General features: G+C 38.2%; 1 protein-coding gene across 2 annotated transcripts in view; it reads left to right on the forward strand.

Moving 5' to 3' along the window:
- PPP2R5E (protein phosphatase 2 regulatory subunit B'epsilon) overlaps positions 1-23,169 on the forward strand; it is a 72,724-nt gene extending 49,555 nt beyond the window's left edge. For both annotated transcript variants that reach the window (XM_041476205.1, XM_041476204.1), the window contains exons 4-14: positions 3,989-4,090; positions 6,694-6,786; positions 10,719-10,849; positions 10,934-10,993; positions 11,602-11,710; positions 12,707-12,760; positions 12,855-12,905; positions 13,341-13,460; positions 14,559-14,686; positions 16,480-16,581; positions 19,212-23,169. In XM_041476205.1, coding sequence (XP_041332139.1) covers positions 3,989-4,090; positions 6,694-6,786; positions 10,719-10,849; positions 10,934-10,993; positions 11,602-11,710; positions 12,707-12,760; positions 12,855-12,905; positions 13,341-13,460; positions 14,559-14,686; positions 16,480-16,581; positions 19,212-19,311 — 1,050 coding nt within the window. In that variant the 3' untranslated portion in view covers positions 19,312-23,169. The remainder of the gene's footprint in view (positions 1-3,988; positions 4,091-6,693; positions 6,787-10,718; positions 10,850-10,933; positions 10,994-11,601; positions 11,711-12,706; positions 12,761-12,854; positions 12,906-13,340; positions 13,461-14,558; positions 14,687-16,479; positions 16,582-19,211) is intronic.
- Positions 23,170-24,176: the final 1,007 nt, after the last annotated feature.

Here is a 24,176-nt window from a genome sequence, read left to right on the forward strand (position 1 = left end):
AAGACTATTACTGATAAAAATCTTTGTTTCAAACAGCACAGAATAGAAGTGCTCAGCTGCAAGTCAATTTGTGAAGTGTTTCTGTTACAGTGTTGTCACTTTTATAGCACTCCCGTGAGGGGCAAAGAGAGGACTTCTCAAAACATGAACTTTGACTTCAGACTTTAGCCTCTTACTACCTTCTTTTCTAAAAGTTAATTCAAATATAAATGTGGTGATAAAGATTTCTTGAAGCTTAATGCTTTTACCTGTATATTCCTAATTTTGTGGTTGTGCATTGCCAGGTACCAGCCATCAGATCTGTTCAGAAATTGCAGCTCACTCTCTGGGGGGTTACAGAGCAGCCTTCCTTGTCTTGTTTGTTTTAAACAAATTGACATTGTAATTGACTTGTAATTGCTTGGGAGAATTTTTGTCTTGTGTATGGTTGGAGTTAGGTGTTGGATCAGATCTGAAGAACTTTATTTTTAAATTCTTTATTAAGAGGGCAGGTGAAGCACTGGCACAGGTTGCCCAGAGAAGCTGTGATTGCCCTATCCCTGGAAGTGTTCAAAGCCAGGCTGGATGGGGCTTGCAGCAGCCTGGTCTAATAGGTGGCATCCCTGCCCATGGCAGGGTGTTGGAACGAGATGACCTTAAAGGTCCCTTCCAACCCAAACCACTCCATGATTCTGTGACTTGTGCCTAGCTGACACACTGTCACAGAGCTCAGAGGTTTCTCTGCGTCTCCAGTCTGGAAATCTGTGACTTGAGCATTTCCACTTAGGTCTGGGATGTTTTTGATTCTGTGCCAATGGGTAGATTTAAGTGCTTGTTAAGTTGGTTTCTGGCACTTGGGTGTTGAGATTCTGTGTGGTGGACTTTGTACACCCAGTGAGGTGTGTGCTTCTGAAAGGTACAGCCATGGAGAAGAGGGTGCAGGTGTTTTTGAGGACAGAGAGGGGACATCTGTCTTGATACAACTTTGTAGAATATTGGAGTTCTGGTTTGCCTTCCAAAAGGATCATCTGGGCTTGGAGGCGTTCCTAATCAGTGGCAGACGGAAGTCAGTATTGATCCATAGTCATTTGCGTTGGCTTTGGGACAGAAATCACTGGGGAGTGTGTATGCAGGCTGGCAGGGATGTCCTCTGGCTTGATGATCCAAGAAAGGTCAGGAGAGAAATGGTTCAGCTATCCAGCTGAAGGAGTTTTGGCATGCTGCTTGGGCCCAGGGATAAATTCTAAATAGCTGCTTTATGCCTGTCTGAGAAAAAGTCTTTCCAGATGTGATGTAGTGCATTCCTGTGTTATGTGGTGGCTGTCAGGGTCTCCAACGTACAGCTGGGCAGTTCATGCATGGAAGGACTTGTTGCCTTCATTCTCCCTTAGAGGCTTATAAACATTAACCACCCAGAGGCTACTGATTTAGATAAGCATGCTATAAATTGACACTGCATGTAAATGAGCTATCGTGCTGTGTTGTGGTGATGAATGTAACTGTAATGGCACACATTATCTCCTGAAGTTATGATAACATGGGGAAATCACTTAAAGATAACCTGTTCTGTCTGTTCTCCTCAGGAGAATATCTGCATTTTGGCTCCACATAGCTTATCTTTACTCCTGATGCAAACCAGAAAATTAAAGAGAGCAAACTGCATGCTAGGACCATATTCTAGCTTGAATTGCATTTACTCCTTCATGTTAATTTTCTTATGCAAAAACCCTGCTTTTGAGTTGCCTTGAGACTGGCATTTTTTAATAGGCACTCTCCAGAGATCATACTAATTTTGTCCGAAGCTCAAGATCCAGGTGTCTGTGCTGGAACTTAGCTAATTGTTGCTGAACCTCTCATACTTCTGTCATGCTGGTAAGGCCCTGGCACTAACTGCTTGAGGCTTGGTTTGACTTAATTTGAGTCTTGCAGGAATTTGTCTTTGTTTAGCTCTTCATTCTGAAAGTATGTACTTTCCCTTGCAGGTTTTGCTTGTGCCATAATTCAGTATTTGTTCCAGTTTCTAAACAAAACAGCTGATGAGTGATCTGTAGGTACAAGTTTTAATAATACGTGTATAGTTAAATTTGCGGAAAATTTTCTTTCTTGTTTCAAATGAAATTTAAAGCAGAAAGGGAAAAAAAAAAAAAGCTACCTTTGGTTTTCTTAGTTTCTTATTTTGATCCAAATCCTGAGAGAGCTGGAATTTTTGAATGTGAAGCATTAACAAAAAATGCTTGAGTAAGTATTTTAGAATCCCAAATGTTTGGATACAATGTACATTTCCCACTTTTTACTTAAAAATATTTTCTGCTGTCTGCCTTCTTTTGTGTTGTACCATAGAAACACTGTCTTGCTAATTGTGATCACTCTCCTCCTCTCCCTGCATTTTCATATCAGGGATAGTAGAAGGAGGAGCTCAGGAATCCTTGAGGAAAGACAAACTGTAACATGTGTGTATTCCTGGAATAGTTATTTGACCTCTCGTGAGATTAGAAATGTCTATTCACGAAGGGGCTCTTGAGAAAAGTGAATGAGTTGGGGAAGAGGCTGGAGAAAGGAGGTAAAGATCTTCTCCTGGTGAATGCTGGCAGTCACTCTGCTGCTGTGGGCACAGCGCAGGAGGAGCTCAGTACCCATCCGCACAGGCTGCAGGAAGAGCTGAGTCTCTCCAGGCTGAAACTGTGCTGAGCTCCTGTAGAGCCTGCAGGACTGGAACTGCAGTGGCACACACCCTCTTGTGGCAGGAAGGGACAAGTCCCAGCACAAACCAGTGTGGCCTCTTGTTTTCTGTGCTCGCTGGTTTGCCTTGCTCACTCTTCTGTGTTCAGTCAATATCCCTCACTGGGTGCACCACGTGTGCTTTCCTGCACTTGCCTCTTTCATCTTTCTGTTTCTGTAGTGCCTGAATCTGTTCTGTTTGTCTTGCAAATTCTAAAACTTCAGCCTATTTAAATCTGGTTTTATCAGTATTTGGATTGTATTTAAACTGTGGACTTTAAAGTGCCCTTTCTCACCAAGTTGCCAACATACTGAAAATACTCCTTACAGACTAAAACATTTACAGGAGCAAAAAAGCTGGAAAATTAAACAAGGATGCTGAAGAACATACTAGTTTTGCGTCTTAAATAGCTTAGCTTGTCTGAACTACTATGAAGGGGTCACGTATAGATTAGGGGATAACATGCTGCTTTTCCCAGCTGTTTGATTAACCAGCTTAAGGATGGGTCAAATGCGCAGGAGCAGAGCAAGGAAGGCACATCATCACCTTCCAAGTGCAGAGGGGCCCTACAGCATGTTTGCAGTTATCAGATTTGCTGCATAATAAGCTGTACGCTCCATTCAGCACTCTAATTAACCCAGGAAAGCTCTCTGGCTCAGTCTTTGCTGATAGCATGAACCTCACAAAGCCAGGCAGTCTCACCAAAGTACCTCTAAATAAGATTAAGCAAAGCGAGCCAGCCATGAAATAAAATGTAGGCTAAGTGTCAAGCAAATACTATTATTTGCTTTCATTTAGTACCAAGTTCTGTACTTGGCATGAGGTGTCCAAGCATTTAATGTGTGAGTAGAACTGGCAACTCCTAACAAGTGCTGACAGATGAGACCTTCATCATTAATGTTTCTCTGTACAGACAAAAATAACCAAATGCTGTATGACAACACTTATAAACACGAGTTGATGGTATTTCCTACAAGTCTTAAGCAGTTCTGGCTCCCACTGATGCCCATCAGGATTGGGAATTACGTGTTGGTGGGCTCCTCTGGAACATGGTGGCAGACTGGGTAATGATGGGATATCAGAGGAAAGGAGAAAAGCCAAGGCTGGTGGCAGGTTTGTAAAGTGACAGGTTCCTTAGCCCTGTGCTGTTGGTAAAGATCCTTTTCAGACAGCAGGAAAAAGAAACAGTGTTTAAGTGATGGAGGATGGAGCAGGTACAGACATACAGAGTCCTGAAATCTATTACCTGTTTGCAGAATGGATTTCATCCTCCTTTCTTTGCCTTTTCAGGTATCTTGCAATATCTTCAGAACTCTCCCACCTAGTGACAGCAACGAATTTGATCCAGAAGAGGATGAGCCCACCTTGGAGGCATCGTGGCCGCACTTACAGGTTTTTGATTATTTACCTCAGAAGAAATTCTTGTCATTGTTTAGTGTATCTAATAATTTTCTCAGCTTTTTTTTTAAACCTGTGAATCAGAACTAGTCTGTGAGACACTAACATTTATTAATACTGTTTATGATTCTAATATAGTACCTGCAGAGAAGGGAGAGAACTTTGTGATATTTGCAAAATGTTAATCTTTCTTTCAAAATTATATTGATGGTGTCCCTCATTTTCCTGTTTTCCTTCACTGATTTAAAAATTGTTTTGCTTTCCCAACTGCTTTGATGCACAAGTATTTTTCAACAACTGCACCAAGAGCATTGTGAGGATGACACTGCTGGCAGTTTTGCTTTATTGAGAGTGGTTAATATTCATAGGAAAGTGCACAGGTGTTGGCAGCTGATCAGAAAAATGAATGAGAAGCTGCATCCCTATCTAAGTCCTCCTTCCCCTCCTCGAGTCAAGGTTTGCTCCCAGGTGTTTGGAGCAGGATTCAAGCTCACTGAGTAGCATCCCTTCCTCTGAATTTCAGTTGTCAGAACAAGGGATTTTGAGACCCCCATGTGGAATAACACTTCATCCAGGGCTGGAGTTACTAGCACAAGAAAATTGTAGACCTGTTGGAATGGGTCCAGAGAGGAGGTTGCAAAGATGATCAGAGGGCTGTAGCACCTGTCCTGTGAGCACAGGCTGAGAGAGCAGGGGCTGTTCATCCTGGAGAAGAGAAGGCTCCAGGGAAATCTCATTGCAACCTGCCCGTACTTGAAAGGGAGCTTGTAAAAAAACAAGGGAGAGAGTGGCTTTTTACATGGTCAGATAGTGATAGGACAAGGAGAGATTCAGATTACACTTTAATAAGAAGCTCTTGACTTGTGAGGGTGTGAGGGCCTGGCACAGGTTGCCCAGAGAAGCTGTGGCTGCCCCATCTCTGGGAGTGTTGAAGGCCAGGTTGGATGAGCAGCCTGGTCGTGGGAAAGGTGTCCTGCCCATGGCAGGGGGTGTGAAATGAGGTGATCTTTAAAGTCCTTTCCACCCCAAACCATTCCATCGTTCTGTGATTTTGAATGAACATAAACTAAACTGGAGAAAACATCATTGATACTAATGCAGTAGATTCTTTTATAGAAAATATAGATGAAGATCCTGTGTGTGTTACTCAGGATAATGACTCACACCACTGGTAAATTTACAGGAAGTTTGCTTGAGTAACAGTTTGTGGAGCTTGGGAGTTTTTGTGAGCAAAGAAGCAGGGTTGATCTCAGCCTGAAATGAGGATTTTATTTTACAGTTGCATGCACAATCCTGTGAGCAGTTTTTTTCATTCTTTTGTGCTCTCTGATTCAGAATCTGTTGAAATGTAGGTTCATCCCTCATTTTTATTTAAATTTCACAAAAAAATAAGAATCTTCAAAACTTCAAGGCAGCTCTGAGGAGCTGTGCCTGCCTGGAAAAACAGCACATTCAGTGACACTGGTGCTGTAGTTCAAAATGTCATTACTTGCATGGAAATTATGGAATTTCTTATCCAGTGGATGACTTAGCATTGTCAAGAAGAAACTCACCAACGTATTTGTGAAAAGTCAATGGAATTGGTTTCCTGATGATTTAATGTTGGTGTTATGTAAGCTGTCACTTTTCCCACAACTTACTTCTAAACCTCTCTCCTTCTTTTTGATTTCCTCTTGCTTCTTTTGAGAAGTCAGAGAACACTTAGTTAGAAAGTACCAGCAGCAGTTTTGCAGCATATTTCTGTCATGGAAAAGTTTAAAATGATTTTAATTTTTAAGCTTCCTTTCTCCTTTCGGTATCAATATTCATACTCACTAAAGACAAAAAGGAAAGAGTTTTCAGTGGGTGCTCTTTATGAAAAGGTTCTGCAAAGAGAATGGCTGGCTGGTAGCTCATTATCAGTGACAGATCAGAGCTGCTCTTATGAGGCCACAGCAGTCTCTGTTTCACTTCACTTCCTTGTTCCCTGGTTTTTATACTCTTCTTTTTTCTGCACTAAATGAAAAGTCTTGCTGTCCCACTGCAGAGTTTAGGTAGGGATGGAATTGCATGAAAATAAGCAGATTTTCTCCAGCCCTGAGGCTAATCTTTACAGTAAGTTAGGAACTTCTGAATAAATTCTGGTTTGTATTCTTCTTCTGTGTTTCAAGTTGTACTAGAACACTACTCCAAGCAGTTTCTAATTTAATTTAAATATTTCCAACTGTTTCACCAACCCCTTCAGAATTGTAATGTCTGTATTTGATGTGACTTCAGTAGTTCAGAGGGCAGTTTAAATGTGCTTCCCAATTACTCTGGGAAGCTTTACAAGACGATAACAAGCATTACAAGATGGCAGTGCCTCTTCTTGGTGATGAAATGTCTTTGACTGGAGTTAAATAAGCAGAGGCAGCTTAAAAAGCTCATGTAATTAATTTTAACTAAAAGGTGGCAATTCGATAAAGGAGAAAAATATTTTCCATTTTTTTTAACCCTTTGTACTGGGGAAAAATAAGCATTTAATCTTCTAACAAAATAATTTAGGGAAATACAAAAAAATATAAAGAGTAATCAAGTCACAAACTAAACCCATGTTTTTTTTACTTTTTCTTTTGCAGCTTGTATATGAGTTTTTCATACGATTTTTGGAAAGCCAAGAATTTCAGCCCAGCATTGCCAAAAAGTACATAGATCAGAAATTTGTATTGCAGGTAAGCTGGTGTGTTTTCTTTAAGGCTTAGTGCTGCTTTTGGGGAAAAAAAATTCCTTTAAAAAATTCAGTTTAGAATTTGAAAGTATAACTTCATTTGCAACAGAAAAAGGCAAAACCAGCATCTACAATGAAAGTTTTCAATCTATGGAGGTAGTGGAAAAAGGTGTGTGTGTTTATATGTCAGTCTCTGTTACTATAGATACATAAAATAGATGGTTTGGATCCAGTTTCAATACCTCAGTCAAAATATTTGACTTACTGAAACAGCTGAAACAGTAACTGTTGAAAAATTAAAAGTTTGCTACCAGGTAGTCTCAAAATGTTCTCTCTGTATAAAGAGACTACCTGAACACCACTTTTAATGTATCTTAGTATTGTTTATACATTTGTTTTCTGGCATAAGCCAAGACAGACCACAGATGCGTTTTTTTTGTCTTCAGATTTGAGAACAGGCCTGTCTTGGTTTTGTTTTCCCTTCGTGAGTTTTTGTGTAACTGCAGAGTCAAAAAGAACTTTGTGCTTGATGCTATCTTTAGCTTGCTTTTGAAATCAGGGGACTTTAGAATGATTCCTATTTAGTTAGAAAATGGAGTTTCCTTGCAGGCTGACACTTGAATGAAAAAGCAACTAGAGTTGGCAGGAGATAATCAGCATTTCTGAAGACCTTTCTCTTGCCTCTTATCACTCCTGGAGCTTTTATTTTTCCCTGTTCTGCTCAGGCAATAAAAGTTGTGCTTTTATTGTTCATCTATGTTGTTTGGATGAAGAATACCTGAAAAATATAGTGAACAGAGCAATTTCTGTCCTTACAAAGAAGAGAATTCAGTTTCCTTCTCAGTATCACAAGACCTTCTTCATCTTACAAAAGCAATAGGATATAATTAAGTTTTTATTTTATCCATCTCCTAAACACAGGAGCATTTTTCATCTGGATCAAACCTCTGGTGGTTTCCTTTTTGCTTATCTCAGTACTGATTTGACAAGGAGGTGCACCAATGTGTTCATCCAGTACCTGATGGAGATAAAAGAATATGCATGACAAATCACTCCTGAGAGGTTTTTCCAGGCTGGTTTTAGTTTGATTAGATAGAGCAGGATTACATTAGGATGAATGCATGTGCTCTCCTCCAAAATCTAGTAAAAATAATTCTTAGATGCTCCTGTTCTGTGCTGCTGAACTTGGTCATGACTGGCAACATCCCACTCACGCCCTTTTAAGACATTCAGAACTGTCAGTTTGGCACAGGAGAATGGGTCTAAACCAAGGATTTATTACTTTTTTAGTCTTGCTAGTTTTCATTAATTCTACTAAATGGAAGAATATTATCTACTGAAAGAGGGGAATATGAGATTTTAAAACCTACATGTCAGAAAACATGATATGACAATTAAGAGGTCAGAGGAGTTCTAAGGATTCCTATGTTCTTGCCATGGGGTTTGGTGATGCACATTTCTATATTGCTGTGCACAGTGTGTCAATTTAAAATTCACATTTTTCTATAAAAAGTTCTACTCAGACATATACATACACACACGTGCAAATAGTTATATTTCCATGTGTGTAAATACTTCGTGGTAAACTGTAGGAGCTGGAGTGTCCTTCCACTTCCCATTGTGTTTGTTGTGTGTCAGGGGTAACTCCTGAGTATCTGCAGCTGAGGTCTCTTACTCAGGAAAGCAATTTGAGACTTAAGAACATTAAGAATTTTTGTGTCTCATGACACTGACAACACAAATGGGACATTTGGAGTATTTGGAATCAGCTTTTTCTGAAAATTAATTTTTAAATTTCTTTTTTAAAATTTTAATGAAGTGTTTCTTGGCAGTAAGGTTGCCTGTATAAAAAAAAAACATTAAAAAAACCTGTTTTAATGGACTTTTTAAAAACTTTTTGCTTGTTTACTTGCTTCTTGCTTTTTTTTTTTTAAAAGTATAGCTGTGTTTCTGGCTTTCAGCTGTATGTTTTTAAAAAATACTGTATTTAGCAGTGTAGCTGTTCATTTCTAAAGCCTGCTTATGTACAGTTTGAAATGGTTGGCAGTGGTTGCTAAGAGACATACTATTCAAATATATCCACAAGTCTCTGTGTTATGTAGGTTGCTATTTTGGAAAATTAATTTCCCTTTTCCATGTGTGTTTAGAATAGTCAAAATAAATTATGGAAGTCTTGTAGCTTATTCATAAAAATAAGACTTTATTGCTGAAACCTGAAAGCAAATTGGACATAGCAAAATAATAGTCTTTTTTTTTTTTTTTTTAAAGAGAGACTTAGTCTTAGTTTAGCAGTATTTCCAGAGAGGATCTGCATAAGAGAACTGGAAATATAAATACTTTTCAATCCAGTAAGAAAACAAAAAACATAAGTGCTTCCAGCTGTTTGCTGTCTTAGGCTGAAATGTGCTATTTGGGGAAGGATGAGGTGACTATTTATTTATTGAAATCTAGAACTAATTGAGCAGAGCAATGTGTTGATAACCTCTGGAGGGCAGCTGACAAACCTCATACTTCCGTCATGAAATCCCCACCACAGATTCATACTGCAAGGAAAATACAGTGAGGTCTCATTGCAAGCTGCAGAAATGTTCCAGACAATGAGGAAGAATGTGTGCATCAGTCCTAGACCTGCATGTTAGAAAGCAAAATCCCAGACAGCCTAACAACTTCTAATCATTTTTTTCCTGTCTTTTTTCACCTCCTCGAAGTTGTGTAGCAGTTTCACAGAGATCATGTATAGCATGCATACACTGACATATCTACTTGTAATAGGTATTTATAATTTTATCTGTTTGTGAATCTAGATAATTTTGTTTTCTGCCACTCCTGTAATGATTTTCTGACAGCATCTTACCCATTTGTAAGACCTGTTTGACAAACTGTCCTTATTTCTTTTGCACGACAGGTACTGGTTCACAGTCACTTTTTTCATGCAAGACAGATACTGGTTGCCTATGATTACTAAAAATTACCTAGAATTCCCTGGATTCTGTACAGTTGTGCCAGTTGGTTGTGCTTTCTGCTTTAAAGTTTACCTCTGAATTTATTCCAAACATCCACCAGAATACTCAATGTCATGGTGTCATAAAAAAAAAATGAAGAAGGTGGCTAAGGGAAAGCTCATACTGTTGTGGCAGAGGATTCAAGGGGAATAAAACAAAGATCTGCAGGTGATATTCCTGCTACTCATTTCGTGCAGCTTCATGTGTCAGTGTTTGGGATGTGTTCTGTACAATACCAGACACTACAACACCTTCTCCCTTGACTGAGTCTCACATAACCATTTTGCTGTATATTTAAGAGCTACTTAGTAAATGTGGGTTTTTTGTTATTGTTGTTTTTTATTATTCATTGTTTTGTTTTGGTTTTTTAATTGGCATTGATAATGAAATCACCATTTTGTTCAAAGTGAAGGATTAATTCCCTCTGATGCTTTTGATTTGTGGCAATTGGTGGAGATCCTGTAGCAGCAGATCCAGTGCTGGCATGGACTTCCCTGTTGAGTCTTTCCACAGCGTGAGGGCCATGCAATCACTAGGAAGGCTTAAGAGCTCATCATATGAATTACTAGCAATTAGAAAATGTGACCTTGACACAGCCTTGTGAGAGCAAAGTATTAGAGCAAAGGAGGAACTTCTGGTTCTGCAGAGTCAGGGAATGGTGAATGGTATAAGGCAAACTGTCTTATATTTATTTTTGGGGAGAAGAAGAGCAGCATTTTGGAGCTAGTTAATTCCAAATTTATTATTCTGAGGTTTATGATGTTGTACTGAGGTTCCAGCAGATATTTTTAATGCTGATTATCTACTCCTGGGGTACCATGGATGTCACATCCTTTCATTCATGTGTTTTCATGAATTCAGTTTCATACAGAAGTCTGCATGTCCAACTTGTCAAATGTCTCCTGTTTCAGTTCTCTTTTTCCTTTAAACACAGCTGTTGGAGCTGTTTGACAGCGAAGACCCTCGGGAACGAGACTACCTAAAAACAGTCTTGCACAGAATTTATGGCAAGTTCCTGGGTCTTAGAGCATTTATCCGAAAACAGATTAATAATATTTTTCTACGGTAAGTTGTGGAAGAAGGGGCTTTTCACTTATGAACCCTTTAGGAAACTGATATATTGCTTATATTTAACTGTTCTTTTTTTAGATTTGTTTATGAAACTGAACACTTCAATGGCGTAGCTGAACTGTTGGAAATTTTAGGAAGGTAAAGGAGTCTTTATTTATTATCTAACTCAGACTTCCCTTTTGGACACATCAGGATAGTGTCAGATTCGGAAAAAGTATTATGATAATCCCTGATTCTGAAAACAGATGTGTGCACATGCTCATCTTTAAGCTCATGTGCAAATCTCTGTCACATCTTTGCCAAGAATATGTAACTGCATGCAAGTTACAGCCAAAGTGTTGGATTGATTTTATGTGTGTGAGTCCATTAAATACTGCACACTTCATCCTCACATGCTGCAGGATTGTTTTCTTCTGAGCACACTTAGCAGAGTGAATGTTTTGAGTGAATGATCTAATTTTGGTAGGTTAATTACTCAAGACCACCTTGCTCACATGAATTTACAGACCACATAGACAAGGCCTTCTCTGTTTGGCAAAGAGTTTGTGCAGCTGTTTATGTGATTATTCCTAATGGGAGCTGGGCTGCTACCTAGATATGTAGTGCCCTGCTAATGTAAAAGCAGGACCAGTTTGTAAACAACTGCTGACTGCTAAATATATTTTAATCTAGAAAGTGCTTGTTCACACCTCAGTATTGCTCTCTGTGATGATGACACTAACAAATATTTCTTTTCTCATTTCCAGTATTATCAATGGTTTTGCTTTACCTCTCAAGGCAGAGCATAAACAGTTTCTGGTGAAGGTGCTGATCCCTTTACACACAGTCAGGAGTTTATCACTCTTCCATGCACAGGTAGAAATTACCAAAATGCTTTCTGTCCAGTAAGAATTATATGTATATATTTTAAGGTTGCTTTGTAAATTTAATTAAATGCACATAAAAAGGGTGGGAGGGGGAAATCCTAAATGTGGAAAAAAAATACAATCAATTTTTTCCAAAATTAATTCAATATCCTTTTTATGACAGATATCTAGCTTCTGTTCTGATTAGGCAATTAAAAGCATAATACACATCTGTAATAGTTTGAAAATTTTATTTAGTAGTTAAGCTCGCTCTCTAGGTTTTCCTCTCTGCTCTTTTCTCATTCTCACAAGTTTGCCCTTCCCATTCTCTCTCCCAAGAGGATGTTTGGGTTTTCTTAGTCTTGTCCTGTCAAAGCTCGTCTACACCCTGGCAACCTTCTGAATACTGATACCACATTTTTTCATTTAATATTCTCTCTCACAGATTCCTTAATACTGCATTTATGCTCTCATACATCTTTCTGCATCTTCAGCTTTCATTATATAATTTTTCCTCTATAACTGCTACCTGTTACCTTTCTCTCTGATTTTCAGATAGTGAAAATTTTCAGTATTTCTTATGGTGATAAAGCTCTGCTTTTTAAGTATGTTATTCCAGGTTTTAACTGTGTCGACTCATCTTGCAAGAATTCTCATGACTTTGCTGTATAAAATTAGTAAAAAGTTGCACTTTAAGAGAGTAGCAGAAGATTCAAAACATTGCTTGTGTGACTGTATTTAGAATTCCAAGTTGTTCTGATTTTTATTTTATTTGCTACTTTATCACTCTAATTGTTCTTGTGTAGTGTCCTCTTGTTTCTCATAAACTGAACTTTGAATGGATTTGCACAGTGTAAACTGTGCATCTCAGTCTAAAATTGGCTATAGTTTGAGAGAGCTGAATAGCATCTTGCCTTAAGTTTTTCTTAATAAAAAACTTGGGGTTTTGTGGTTTTTTTATAGAAATGTTCTAATTTTGTTTTTGTAAATTCTTACCTCTTCACAGCTGGCGTATTGCATAGTACAGTTTCTGGAGAAAGACCCCTCACTCACAGAACCAGTAAATATTTCTTTCATACTTTTTATTCACTATGAATTATTTACCCTGTAGAGAGAAGAGTGAAAAATCTAACTTCTTTTTCCTTCTAATTTAGGTCATTAGAGGTTTAATGAAATTCTGGCCAAAAACCTGCAGTCAGAAAGAGGTAAGTGATATGCTAGTATTACAAAGGAAAAAAAAAAAAAAAAGAATCATTTTGGTCTAAAACGTAATAAGCAGGGAATCTTTAAATAATTTGTGGTTGATAGCACATGCTGTGGTGAATCTTGGTTATTATTTCTTGCAGATGATTTTTCGATTTTTTATTTGTAGTTTTTTGAACAGTTTTGACTGTGAAAATTTTGATAAGTCTGGTTTTCATTCACAAAATAATTCTGGTACTGCTGCAGAGGATTTTTTAGAAGGTGAAAATAAATGTAGTTGAGGATAGTTTTGAAAACTCTGTTAGATTTGGAATTGTTCACTGAGCTAGTGAGGTTTCCATTTCTTCCTGAAGCAGCAGAATTTGGAGGTTACCAGCGTTCTGCAGAACAAGATGATTTGGAGGTTTTATATTCAATGCTTTCTTTTTTGTCTTTAGGTCATGTTCCTAGGAGAGCTGGAGGAAATCTTGGATGTAATTGAACCATCACAATTTGTCAAAATCCAGGAACCCTTGTTTAAACAAATTGCCAAGTGTGTCTCTAGCCCTCATTTTCAGGTCAGTGGTAAAGGTTATTGTTTATATAGGAATGTATAGTCTCAGTTTCAAACATAACTGCCCCCAAATGTAAATATTATTCTATGTTATTTTTTAAGTACTTGTCTTCTGTGGAAGAGGATATGTTGGGGTGGAAGGTTAGGTCTGAACTCTATGAATAACTTGTTAGAGGTGTTGGGGTTACAGCACAGAGCTTGTCCTTCTGAGCCCCTCACAAATCCTTAACCTGTGTCCAAGCAGGCTTTGAGCCCTTCCCACTGTGGGTGCCAGGTGCTGGCCCTGTAGACCCTGGAGGATGGGTTTGCTCCCTGGTTTTTGGTGCAGTCTTGTGCAGTTCCCGTTTTCTGACTTGATTCCTTCTAACCATGTGACCACGAGTCTGGTTAGAGGTGACACAAACTGTAGCCTGTTTTAATCACATTGTATAATGGGAGGGAGGGCAATGAATGGGATGTAAATGGATATGTGAAGAGGATAGAGAGTTCATGGCCTGTAGTGTCTCCATATTAAGCCTGGTGATCTGTCCTGGCACAAAGACAGATGGGACTTTTCAGCTCTTCCTTGGACTACATCTTTTTTTAAAATCATAATTCAGATCAGCATCCTCCTTCCTAACTCCCAGCTTCTCTCCAGGGTAATTCCTGTCCTTGGTACCTTCCCCACACTTAAGATTTCTCCTCCCTTATCCAGCCCAGCTATGGGGTCTTTCCTTGTCTCCTTCCTCTGGTATCCCGGCACTGCTGGATTTTTTTCCAGCTGCATCCTTCCTGATTTTGAGGGAAAGGGTGATGGGAAGTCTGTCTGCTCTTCTTCCCCTCCTCAACTGCAGCACTGATGCTGTGTCTGCACCCAGTCTTCAGTGAGCAATAACACATTGCTCAGGAAATAGAGAGTGGGTGCTGTGGGATCAGAACTACAGGATAGAAATTAATTCCATTAATGCATGTTATGCTACTGATTAGAGTAGTTTAATTCAAAACTAATGACTTCTGTTAGCTCATCTTTATGGAGTTTCTTTGTGATTTCTTTTTCTATCAGAAAATCACAACATTACAGGTATCTGAATTCCTGTTCTTACTTTATTTCTTTGACTCAAAGGTGGCTGAAAGAGCGCTGTATTATTGGAATAATGAATACATCATGAGTTTGATAGAGGAGAACTCAAACGTTATACTTCCCATCATGTTTTCCAGCCTGTACAGGATTTCTAAAGAGCACTGGAATCCGTAAGTTTGTGCATTTACACTTTATCTCTTACCATTTGACATCCCACTGATAAACTCAGGGCATGTCTGCTGAAGAACATCTGAATGGGAGAGATGCAGACTCAGAGCTGCTCTGAGCAAGTGCAACTCTCTTAATGACAATATATATTAGTCTGCACATGAGCTTGTCTCACTGTTTTTAATTAACTGGTGTGTGTACAAAAATCACTACTTTGTAGGATAAAAATAGGCCTTCTCACAAGCTGGAAAAAAGAAGAAATTAAATGTTACATTGTTATTGAAGGAAAAATGTTGCTCATCAAGAGTTTCTCCTACGCAGTTTTTTTATAAACGGGTTGGCTCTTAAGCCTGGTTCTAAATTGTCTAGAATAATATCACTTGGCATTAATTTGTGGCTGTATCATCAACTGATACCTCTGGGAGGCTTTTGGTGTTGGCATTTTTTTAAACATCCATGAAACCTACAAACAGTATATTCTTAGGTTGGATTGTTTTTTCTAAACTTATTTAAATACAGCTGTTCTTTGTGGCAATAATTGAGCAGTTACTTAATATTGATAATGTGATAATTAGGCAATTTTATTCCAAACTGAATGATCTAGTAAAGTGTTTTTATGAAAAATTCTATTACAGTGAGATGGTATATATCCTTTATTTTAGTTGGAAAGTTTTTCTAAGTCAAGATGATTAGCATTTAGTAAACTCAGTATTTTTAATGAGCTGTGCTATATGTGCAGGTCCCAGTTGCTTTGATACCTTCCTGTAAAATGTTTCATCTTTTCAAACATTTTTCCTGTTCTGAACCTAGTCAAGTTCTGAAGTTTATGGGCTTACATGACAAATCTAATGCTGCTGGAAAGCCTCTGTAATTTAACACTGGTCACAAAAAGACACTTTCCATGGCACAGTACTCCAGTACCAGTCTCCAACCTTTTTAATAGTGTGCACTGGGATGCTTCTGGTAATGAGAATATTCCAGTATTCCAATTCAGAGTTTTTATACCCATAGTAATTTTGTTACATGAGCCAGGTACGGACACATCTAAAATAAAGGAGCTATTTAAAGAATTTTTATAAGAAAATTGTTCATGTAGGCAACAAAAATGAAAGTTTATTTAAAGAGATGAGAGACAGGGGTGCTTGGGAAATGGCACATAGTTTGTGTGTCCTGTAAGGATTAGCTGCAAAGGTTCCTGGCACTTGTGCTGTTGATTCACTGCCTCCTGGCTGAAGAGCTGCTTCTTAAGCAGCCCTGGGTCTGAATATGACAGCCAGAGTAGTGGATCAGGAACTGTGAAAGGGAAGATGAATATGAACTGCATGAGCACAAGGAAATCACTCTTGAAATACAGCTTTGTATTTTGCATAGATGCACTGAATATTCAGCTTCATAGAAGAGTCATAAGGAAATATGAATCACTTTCATTTTGTGTTTGAATTCTATTCCTTCTGCCAGCATTGATGATTTGAATCTCTGAAGCTGCATTCAGAATTGCTCCACAGCATGAGGGAAGAGACTGTAGTTATATGTAATAGCTTTCTGTTGTTGCCTTTTGCCCTGGAGTTTTGGCCTGCTCCATTTCAGTAGTCAGTAGGGACATGAAAGCTGATTCTCACCTTTAAGAATGTTAATCAAAAGTAGTTTCAGTGAAATCGAAGAATTTACATAACCATACTTGCAGGAACAGAATTGGTCACAGAAAGGCTGGGAAGAGAAGACACTTTTTATTTCACGTTTGATTTCACCTGAAACTAATGGATTCCTTTCTTTCTTCTTTCTCCATGTTCCACAGGGCTATTGTGGCTTTAGTCTACAATGTGTTGAAGGCATTCATGGAAATGAACAGCACCATGTTTGACGAGCTGACAGCCACTTACAAGTCAGATCGTCAGCGGTAACTTTTTAAAGCTTTTTTTTTGTCAGCTGTGCACATGGCTTGCAGTTTAGTTCTCCCCTTACACTCAGGTGCAGTTGCAGAATCTCTGGCATTATAGACACTGCCCCATTTTTGCCCTTGCCTGCTGGTTAGGCTTCTCATTGCAGGATGTGAGATTGTGTGCAGGTTGTTCTTTAGCCTTTATTAAATACAGTATCCATTTCATGGTTTTGGAATCCACATTCCTGGTGCAATTCCTTTTTGACTCCACATTCCAAAACAGTGAAGTGTATCAAGATCTTCAATGATAAAAGGAAAACACGGGTTTAAAGGTAACACTTTGATTAAAGACTTTAAAAAAAAAAAGTTACACTGAGATTTGGAAAGAGACATGAGGGAAACCCCTAAGATTTGATTTTCCAAGCTTCTGTTTGTTGGCTGGATGTGCTCCTCTGTGGAGTAAAGGGACATCTCTCAGCCTTTTTATTTCTTGTTCAGAGGGTCCTCCTGTATCTGAGTCTTTCAGTGTGCAGGATCCATTAAATACACCACTTATAGAGGCATTAGTTCAACTCCAGTGGCTTCTTGTCTTTTCTCCCATTTTCCCTGATCTTTATTTCTCCATTACAGTACAGCATCTTTTCTCAAAAGTTTCCCCTTATGCAAAGATTAGGTGAAAAAAAGGAGCAAATTTCAGGAACTTTGAACACGTTGCAACTTCATTTAAGCCATACCTTGGCTGTGACTCAGGGTTCCCCCAAGCAATGCAAAGGGCACTGCATGTCAGCAGAGGTTTTTAGGGTAGTCCAACCTTGAAAGTCTCTTGGCTGTTGTAGTTTTTTGGCTTGTGTGACTGGAGTCACTGGCCTTTCATTCCTCTTTGTTTTATAGCCCAAAAAATCTGCACATAACAGGCTACTTCATTAATACGGCATTTTACTTGTAGAGACTCGTTTAGAGATCTATTTGAACTAAGAAGCCAGATATTCTTGATATGTATTGATAAATAAGTGCCAATCACGTCGAGCAGTTGAGACAAACTCTGTGGTTTCCTAGCAAGAAGGCAGAGAGTTTTAGGACTGATCATCTAGTCCAGATACTCACTGAGGCAGCTTGGTGACCTGAATAAATTTGTGGTTGCACTTTGTCCCTTAAGATGAGAAATTCTGCTCTGAACAGGACCAGACACTGCAGTGGTGTGTCCCATGTCTCGATAGTGGGGGAGGTTTAGTGGCTGAACTGCACAAAGAATTTCTTTTGCGCCTGCTGACATTGTACTTCTTACCAAGGCTGGTGCTAACCATTTCACCATTTTTATTTACTTCTTATAAATTTAAAATCTGAATGTATAAACCGGGATATTTACCTTAAGGTTTTCAGAAAACCTTTAGCATCTTAATGAAATTTTTGAAGGGTAGCTTTGATACCACTTAATGCTTGAGGAGAAATACATTCAATATTAATGGCTAGGATAGGTCAAATAGGTAGGTTGGATGAGGTGATCATCCTCTAACAGACCTTTAGGTAAGCAGACATGTATTTCCTAATGATTAGAAGATAAATATTGGTAAGTAGCCTGAAAATGTAAGGCTATTTCACTTTTGTATTTAATTTTAAATACTCTCCAGTAACAATAGGCTCTTTTTTTTCCCTTTACTGTTCTTCAGGGATTTATCCGAAAGTTGTTTGTATTTTTTTAAATATTTAAAATCCTCTTGGGAAATCAAAATTCCAAACAAATGAGCCAGATGTTGGTATGTTGAGTGAATCAAAGTGTGCAGGAATGTTTCTAATCCCTTGAAATACTTCTCAAGACTTCTGTAATGTGACTGGCAGAGAATCTGTGTTTCTGTCATTGTCAGATTTCCATTTCATCTAAACCTACAAGGTGATGTCATAGAACTTGAAAGCATTTTGTGCCTTGCAGTCTCAAGGAGATTTAGTCACAGTAAGCTGTGGCAGAGACAGGAAATTTAGAAAGCAAACAACGCAGGTTAAAGTAAATGTTAGGTTTGCTGTTTAATTTTCTCAAATCAGCCACTAAAGTCTGTTTTTAAAGCAAATGCTACACAGATCTTGCAGGAATTTGGTGTGGAAAAAGAGTAACTCACTGAACAAAAGGCACATCTTGTAGGTTGAACTTGGCCTTGGTTGGTGTCTAAGCTATAGGGAAGCCAGCAGTCAGTGTAAGTAAAAACAGTGATTCTAAAAGGATCAGGGAATGCTTTCTAGGAAGTTGCTGTGTTTTAAAAGATTATTTATGTCTTAAATAAATAAACATAAAAATAATTACATAACTTAGTCCAAAATGTTAATTTTTATAATTTTGACAGATCAGTTCTGTAGTAAAAGTCCACTGCATTTTTAAATTCCTCATTGCAAATTAGTGTCTATGAACACTGTCACTTTGCTCAGCTTACATTTTATGCTCTTCTCATACTGCTTTGTTTAGTTAAATTTATGTAGGTAACAAAAAAAAAAAAAAAAGAAAATATTAAAAAAATGTTAAATTTATGTTAGGAAAATTGGAGTTGTGTTCAAGAAAATTAGTGCAGCTATTGAATGTCAACTATATATATTTTTAACATAACTATTATTTATCTTCAGTCTTCTCTCCTGCTAACTCTTTGTTTTATTTCATCTGTCAGTGAGAAGAAGAAAGAGAAAGAGCGTGAAGAACTGTGGAAAAAACTGGAGGATTTGGAATTAAAGAGAGGTCTTAGACGTGATGGAATAATTCCAACTTAACAAAAATACAAAACAGCATTATTAACCTGTGGAGTCACACATTTATGTAGTAGAAGATGGAGCAACAGTTTTCTGTATTGTGCAACTTTACAGTAGATTTCACATTTGTTTCATTATTACAACAGCACTGTATATACCTGTCTCTAAGTAAAGGAAAAAAATAAGGACTTTAATCCAAAGTTTGGACAACAGATGGACTTCTCAGAACTTTGCAAACATAATCATTGTTTTAACCCTTCTTTAAAACCAGTCTTCAAAGATCTGTTGATGAAAATTGCAATGTCAGATTCCATTGTCAGGACCTGTTCCTTATTTATCGTTAGCAGAGAGTATAATACAACTTTCAAATGTGAACAATCTTAAAATTTAGCTTGTCTTTCTGCTAAACTGTTACGTGTATTTATAGTAAAAGAGAAAAAAGACTGTCATTTCCTTATGAGTTTGTGTAACATCCTCCTTCTCTGGATAACTTTACTGTAATTTGACTTTCTTTTTCTTTTGCATATCTTCATAAGTTGAATGTCCATTCAGATCAGGACCGTGAAAAACATTGGTCCTGAATAAAAGTTTTGTTTACTGGTGTGAGCATTTTTTAGTACCAGGCTGTCTCTGGTGCTTCCTTAATTTGAACATTAGGAATTAAAAAACAAGTAGGTGATAAACATAGTAGGAAAGGGAGCTTTGGATTCATGCACCTATTTATTGCAAATCCAAATCAGTGTCCACAATCCATGGAAAAAAATTAAAAAAGGGGCAGTGGTAACACCCTGGACTTCAATACCTAACCAGTATTAGTGATGCAGCATTAGACACATGTATCAGAGTTGGTTTAGAAACACCAATTGCTAAATTATTACAGTATGTTCTTATTGGACCATTCTGAAAGAATAAAGACACATGCTAAACAACACAAACATGAAATTGATCTCCAGTGGTCATGGATCTATTTGGAAATTGAGTTGAGATGGCAGTTTGGACAGTTTGGAGTTGTTGCCTTACTTTTTAATATGTATTTATAAAGTGTTCCAGCAAAAGAGGATGTAGCCTCTAAGAAACATACTCTAGTGTTTTTGTGGTTCTAGTACTATTACTCATCACAGTACCAGCCCTGTGGTCTTAGCTGGAAAGGATTCTGGATAATACACTTCTGCATTCTCATCTGGATGCTCATTCCTAACTACTGTATTTGTTACCAAAAGTGGTTCTACAAATGCTACTGAAAAAAAAAAATTCTGGAAATCCTAATGTTCTGAGTATTAATAATAAAGTTTAAAATGCTTTTATATCAAAGGTGCATTGTGACCAAATTGTTTAAAACAAAAGAGGAAAAAAAAATACAAAAACAAAGAAGAGGGCTGTATTATAAGTATACAATATTGGCTATCTGCTTTGTATTTGAAAGTGGAATCTTACATCTTTGGTAGGTAAAATGCTGATAAGACTTCTGTACAGTATATATTTAGCTAATGCAGTTGCATTATTCTATACCGGAAGGTATGTGTTTCAGGATTTTTCTCCAGGATGCTTTTGAACTGTTATAGACATATGACAACAGTGAATTGATAATCCTAAACCATCAATCCAGCAGTATTTACAGTATAAAAATGAATTGGTGTTCATGAGTCTTTGTGATAGTTGCAAACATGAATTTATGACCTGTTGCCATTGATAGAAATACAGTATAAATACAAGCTTGTATATTTTTCTTCCTACCATTTAAATATACAGTAGAATTTGAAGTTTTCTTGTTTTCAGGCACGGAAAAAAAGTAAAAAAGAATTCCCTCCTAGACTACTGACTGTTTCAGGATTATCAGGTCACAGTTTGTACTCCTGGGTCTGCACACACAAATGTTGTAAACTCAAGGCTTTGTAAGAACTTGACATTGTTAATTCTGGAAAAAAAAAAAAAAAAAGTGGAACTAGTCATATGCAACACCAAACACGACATGATTTAATGGAATTATTATGAGCTTCTTTTAAGAACATTGACTGGGACTCAATGTAAATTAGGCAGTTTCTGTCATAGTTGAAACATTTTATTTTAAAGTGCTGAAGCAAAGGTGCAAGCTGAAATACTGAAGATTAAATAAATTTATAACAAATCATGTCCCTTAGCCCATTGATTTTGACAGTCTTTTATTTCTGTTACCAAAAAACCAAACTTGCTAGTGTGATTTCTGTGTGAAATGATCGTTTCACAGTACAAGAGGGTGGACTCAAACTCATGCTCAAAGACTATGTTCCATTGTAAAAAAGTGAGAAAGAATGGAGGAATAAAACTTGATGTTCTTCACCTGGTGGAGTAAAACACAACAATCTGAAATTAGAAAAAGCACCTTGTCCTGTACTTAGGGTTTAGGTGAGTGTTGTTTGTTCATAACTATTTTTGGTTTTGCCATGTCATTCTACTATTGATCATACAAAACTTACCAGAACCTGGTGGGTTGCGATATTCCCTGGCCTCTGCCACGGGGACAGCGGGCAGTGTCTGACGTTTATAAATGATTTATCACTTCTGGGAAGGAATGTTCCTTCGAGGAGAAGGAGATGACGTGCTGTTGTTATGAAGTCACTTGACTCTAAAGGCTGGGTGATGCACCTGAAGAAGCAGCTGCTGCCAGGACCCCGCGTGTGCCGCTGCCCCAGCGCCGCGTCCGGCCCCGCAGGGCTCCCGCTGCTCCCGCTGGAGCTGCAGCAGGAGGAAGAGGAAGGCAGCCCGTGGGCCCAAGTGTGATCAGTGCATCATAAATTACACTTTTGTTTGCTTCTTGAGTTCCACAAACCACCTTTGCTGGTGTCAGTGTTGTTCTTGACTGCTCGTCCGGCAGGTGTTGGGTGATCTGCGTGTCCTGGGCCACATTGGTCTCAGGGGGAAGGGTTGAGCGCTGTCTGCTCACAGGAAGGAGGGAGCTGCGAGGGCATTGGGTCATGGGGATGTAACAACTGTACAAGTAAAGTTCCTCTCATGCACTCTGAGTTGACCACATGTTGCTTTCTTCATCTTGCACGTCTCCATTACTGTTTTCCTTTCGTTGCTTTCGAGTGTTTTTGTCTCTTTTCCAGAGGTTGGAATGCTTTAAATAAAGGTATTCTAATGCCATTGGAGCGTTTGCTAGCAGGGTTACAGTAAATTTAATCTTGGTTTTGTTAGCATAAGTAAAAGGGTTTAATTTATTTTTTTATCTGTACTCATATATGAAAAAATCGAGGGTGTTGGAGCCAAAAATTGCTTGAGTAAGAAATGCAGCAGCTGTACTTGCATTATACGTGCTTAACTACAGCCTCAGGCTCTCTCACTCGATGGAGAAGAAAATATATTAGGAGCTCTAAAAAGCTCTTTATTGTTTTCTGAGGAGTGGGAAAGATGAGATTCTCCCTCCAAGTAAAACTGACATAATTTCCTTTTAGTTCTGTCTTTGAAAGCAAAGATGCCCTTTTCTCTTAATTGTGTGACACCACTATCCCAAAGCAATTGCCCTTAAAGAAGACAAAGGTGATGATGCTCAAGGTTGAAGAATGTTTTTATTGTAGCTTTTTTAATTTGGCTCATGTGCTTCCCTTAGCAGCTCTGGAGTGAGCCATGAATTAGTTCTTCCTAGTTGGTATGTGCAGCAGATTTTATGTAGCCCAGTTTTCCATTTTGAACTCTATGAAACAGCATCTTGAAAGAGAATGGGGCTACTTTCGGATGAAAACTTTTATCCAAGTGTTGCTTCCCATCCACAGAAGCGTGTGCTTTTTATCACAACCTCTCTGAGTAAGAGTTTTTGTTACTTGGACCACCTGCTGTAAATATGTTGTATTCATAACCTCATGGAGCCATGAGGAGTTTTCAAATATAAATAGTACCAATGCATTTCTTGTTGTTGTCCTATTTTTGATTGTAGTATAGCGAATGACCTGTCATGCTTTTTGTTTCAAGGTTAGCATTAGATTCATAGATCTTAATATTTTAGCATTTCATTGTTTAAGCAGGAGAGGGCAGCAAAAGTTCACTTTTCCCCATAGGAATGCTCTGGTCCCATTACTGTTTTTAAACTTAGGTGCATCTAACTATCTGTGGGTAGGGGGGAAAAATGAAACTTTATATATATATATTAAAAGGTGCATATGAAAATACTGGTCCAACCAGACTGTGAAAATGTCTTCTACTCTACATCCAAGTAATAATAAAAATATCTTCCACCTCTGGATAAAGTACAAGCAGGTCTTAAACTCTTGGATTCAAATGTCATTCTTTGGAAACAGTTTACTTTCTTAAAAGTGGTATCAAAGAAACTCAAACTCAATGGTGCTCCCAGCTATAAATGTGTTATCTTCCTCTTTTGCACATGCTCAAGAGGCTCTGTACTGTGGGTGCATCTAAATAAAGAAGCAATGAAGTGTTTTCCAGGTGCTTGGCTTTTTTTTCCACCTCCTCCCATCTAAACTTCATGAGCCTTTTCAGCAGTGAACTTAGAGCAATCAGGTGCCCATCTGCAGGTATCAAATGTAAGGAATCCTATCTGGAGGAAAAAAAAAAAAAAGCAGTGAGGTGGTAATTTAAAATTTCAGCCAGAATTACCATAGTAAACACTAAGCTTTCATTAAGTTAATTTTTTTCACAGGTCCTGTGATGATGGTGAGTATCCTTGTCCCTCACACAACTCCCCTGTGAGGGAGGTCAGGAGCAGTGGATGCAGGAAAGAGGCATTAAAGCCACACAGAGTTCTTTGGGAACCCTCTGAGCCTTCCACTGTGCAGCTGGTGAAGGAATTTGTTCCTTTATGGCAGCATTCTAGTGTTTGAGTGCTCGTGCTGCTCTGCCTTGCAGTCTGGAGGTGAAGGGAAAGGCTGGAGGTCATCAGGGGAAACCCTCTGGAG

The sequence above is a fragment of the Pyrgilauda ruficollis genome, unplaced genomic scaffold (assembly GCF_017590135.1).
Source record: "Pyrgilauda ruficollis isolate IOZ18807 unplaced genomic scaffold, ASM1759013v1 scaffold38, whole genome shotgun sequence".
NCBI classification, from domain to species: Eukaryota; Metazoa; Chordata; class Aves; order Passeriformes; family Passeridae; genus Pyrgilauda; species Pyrgilauda ruficollis.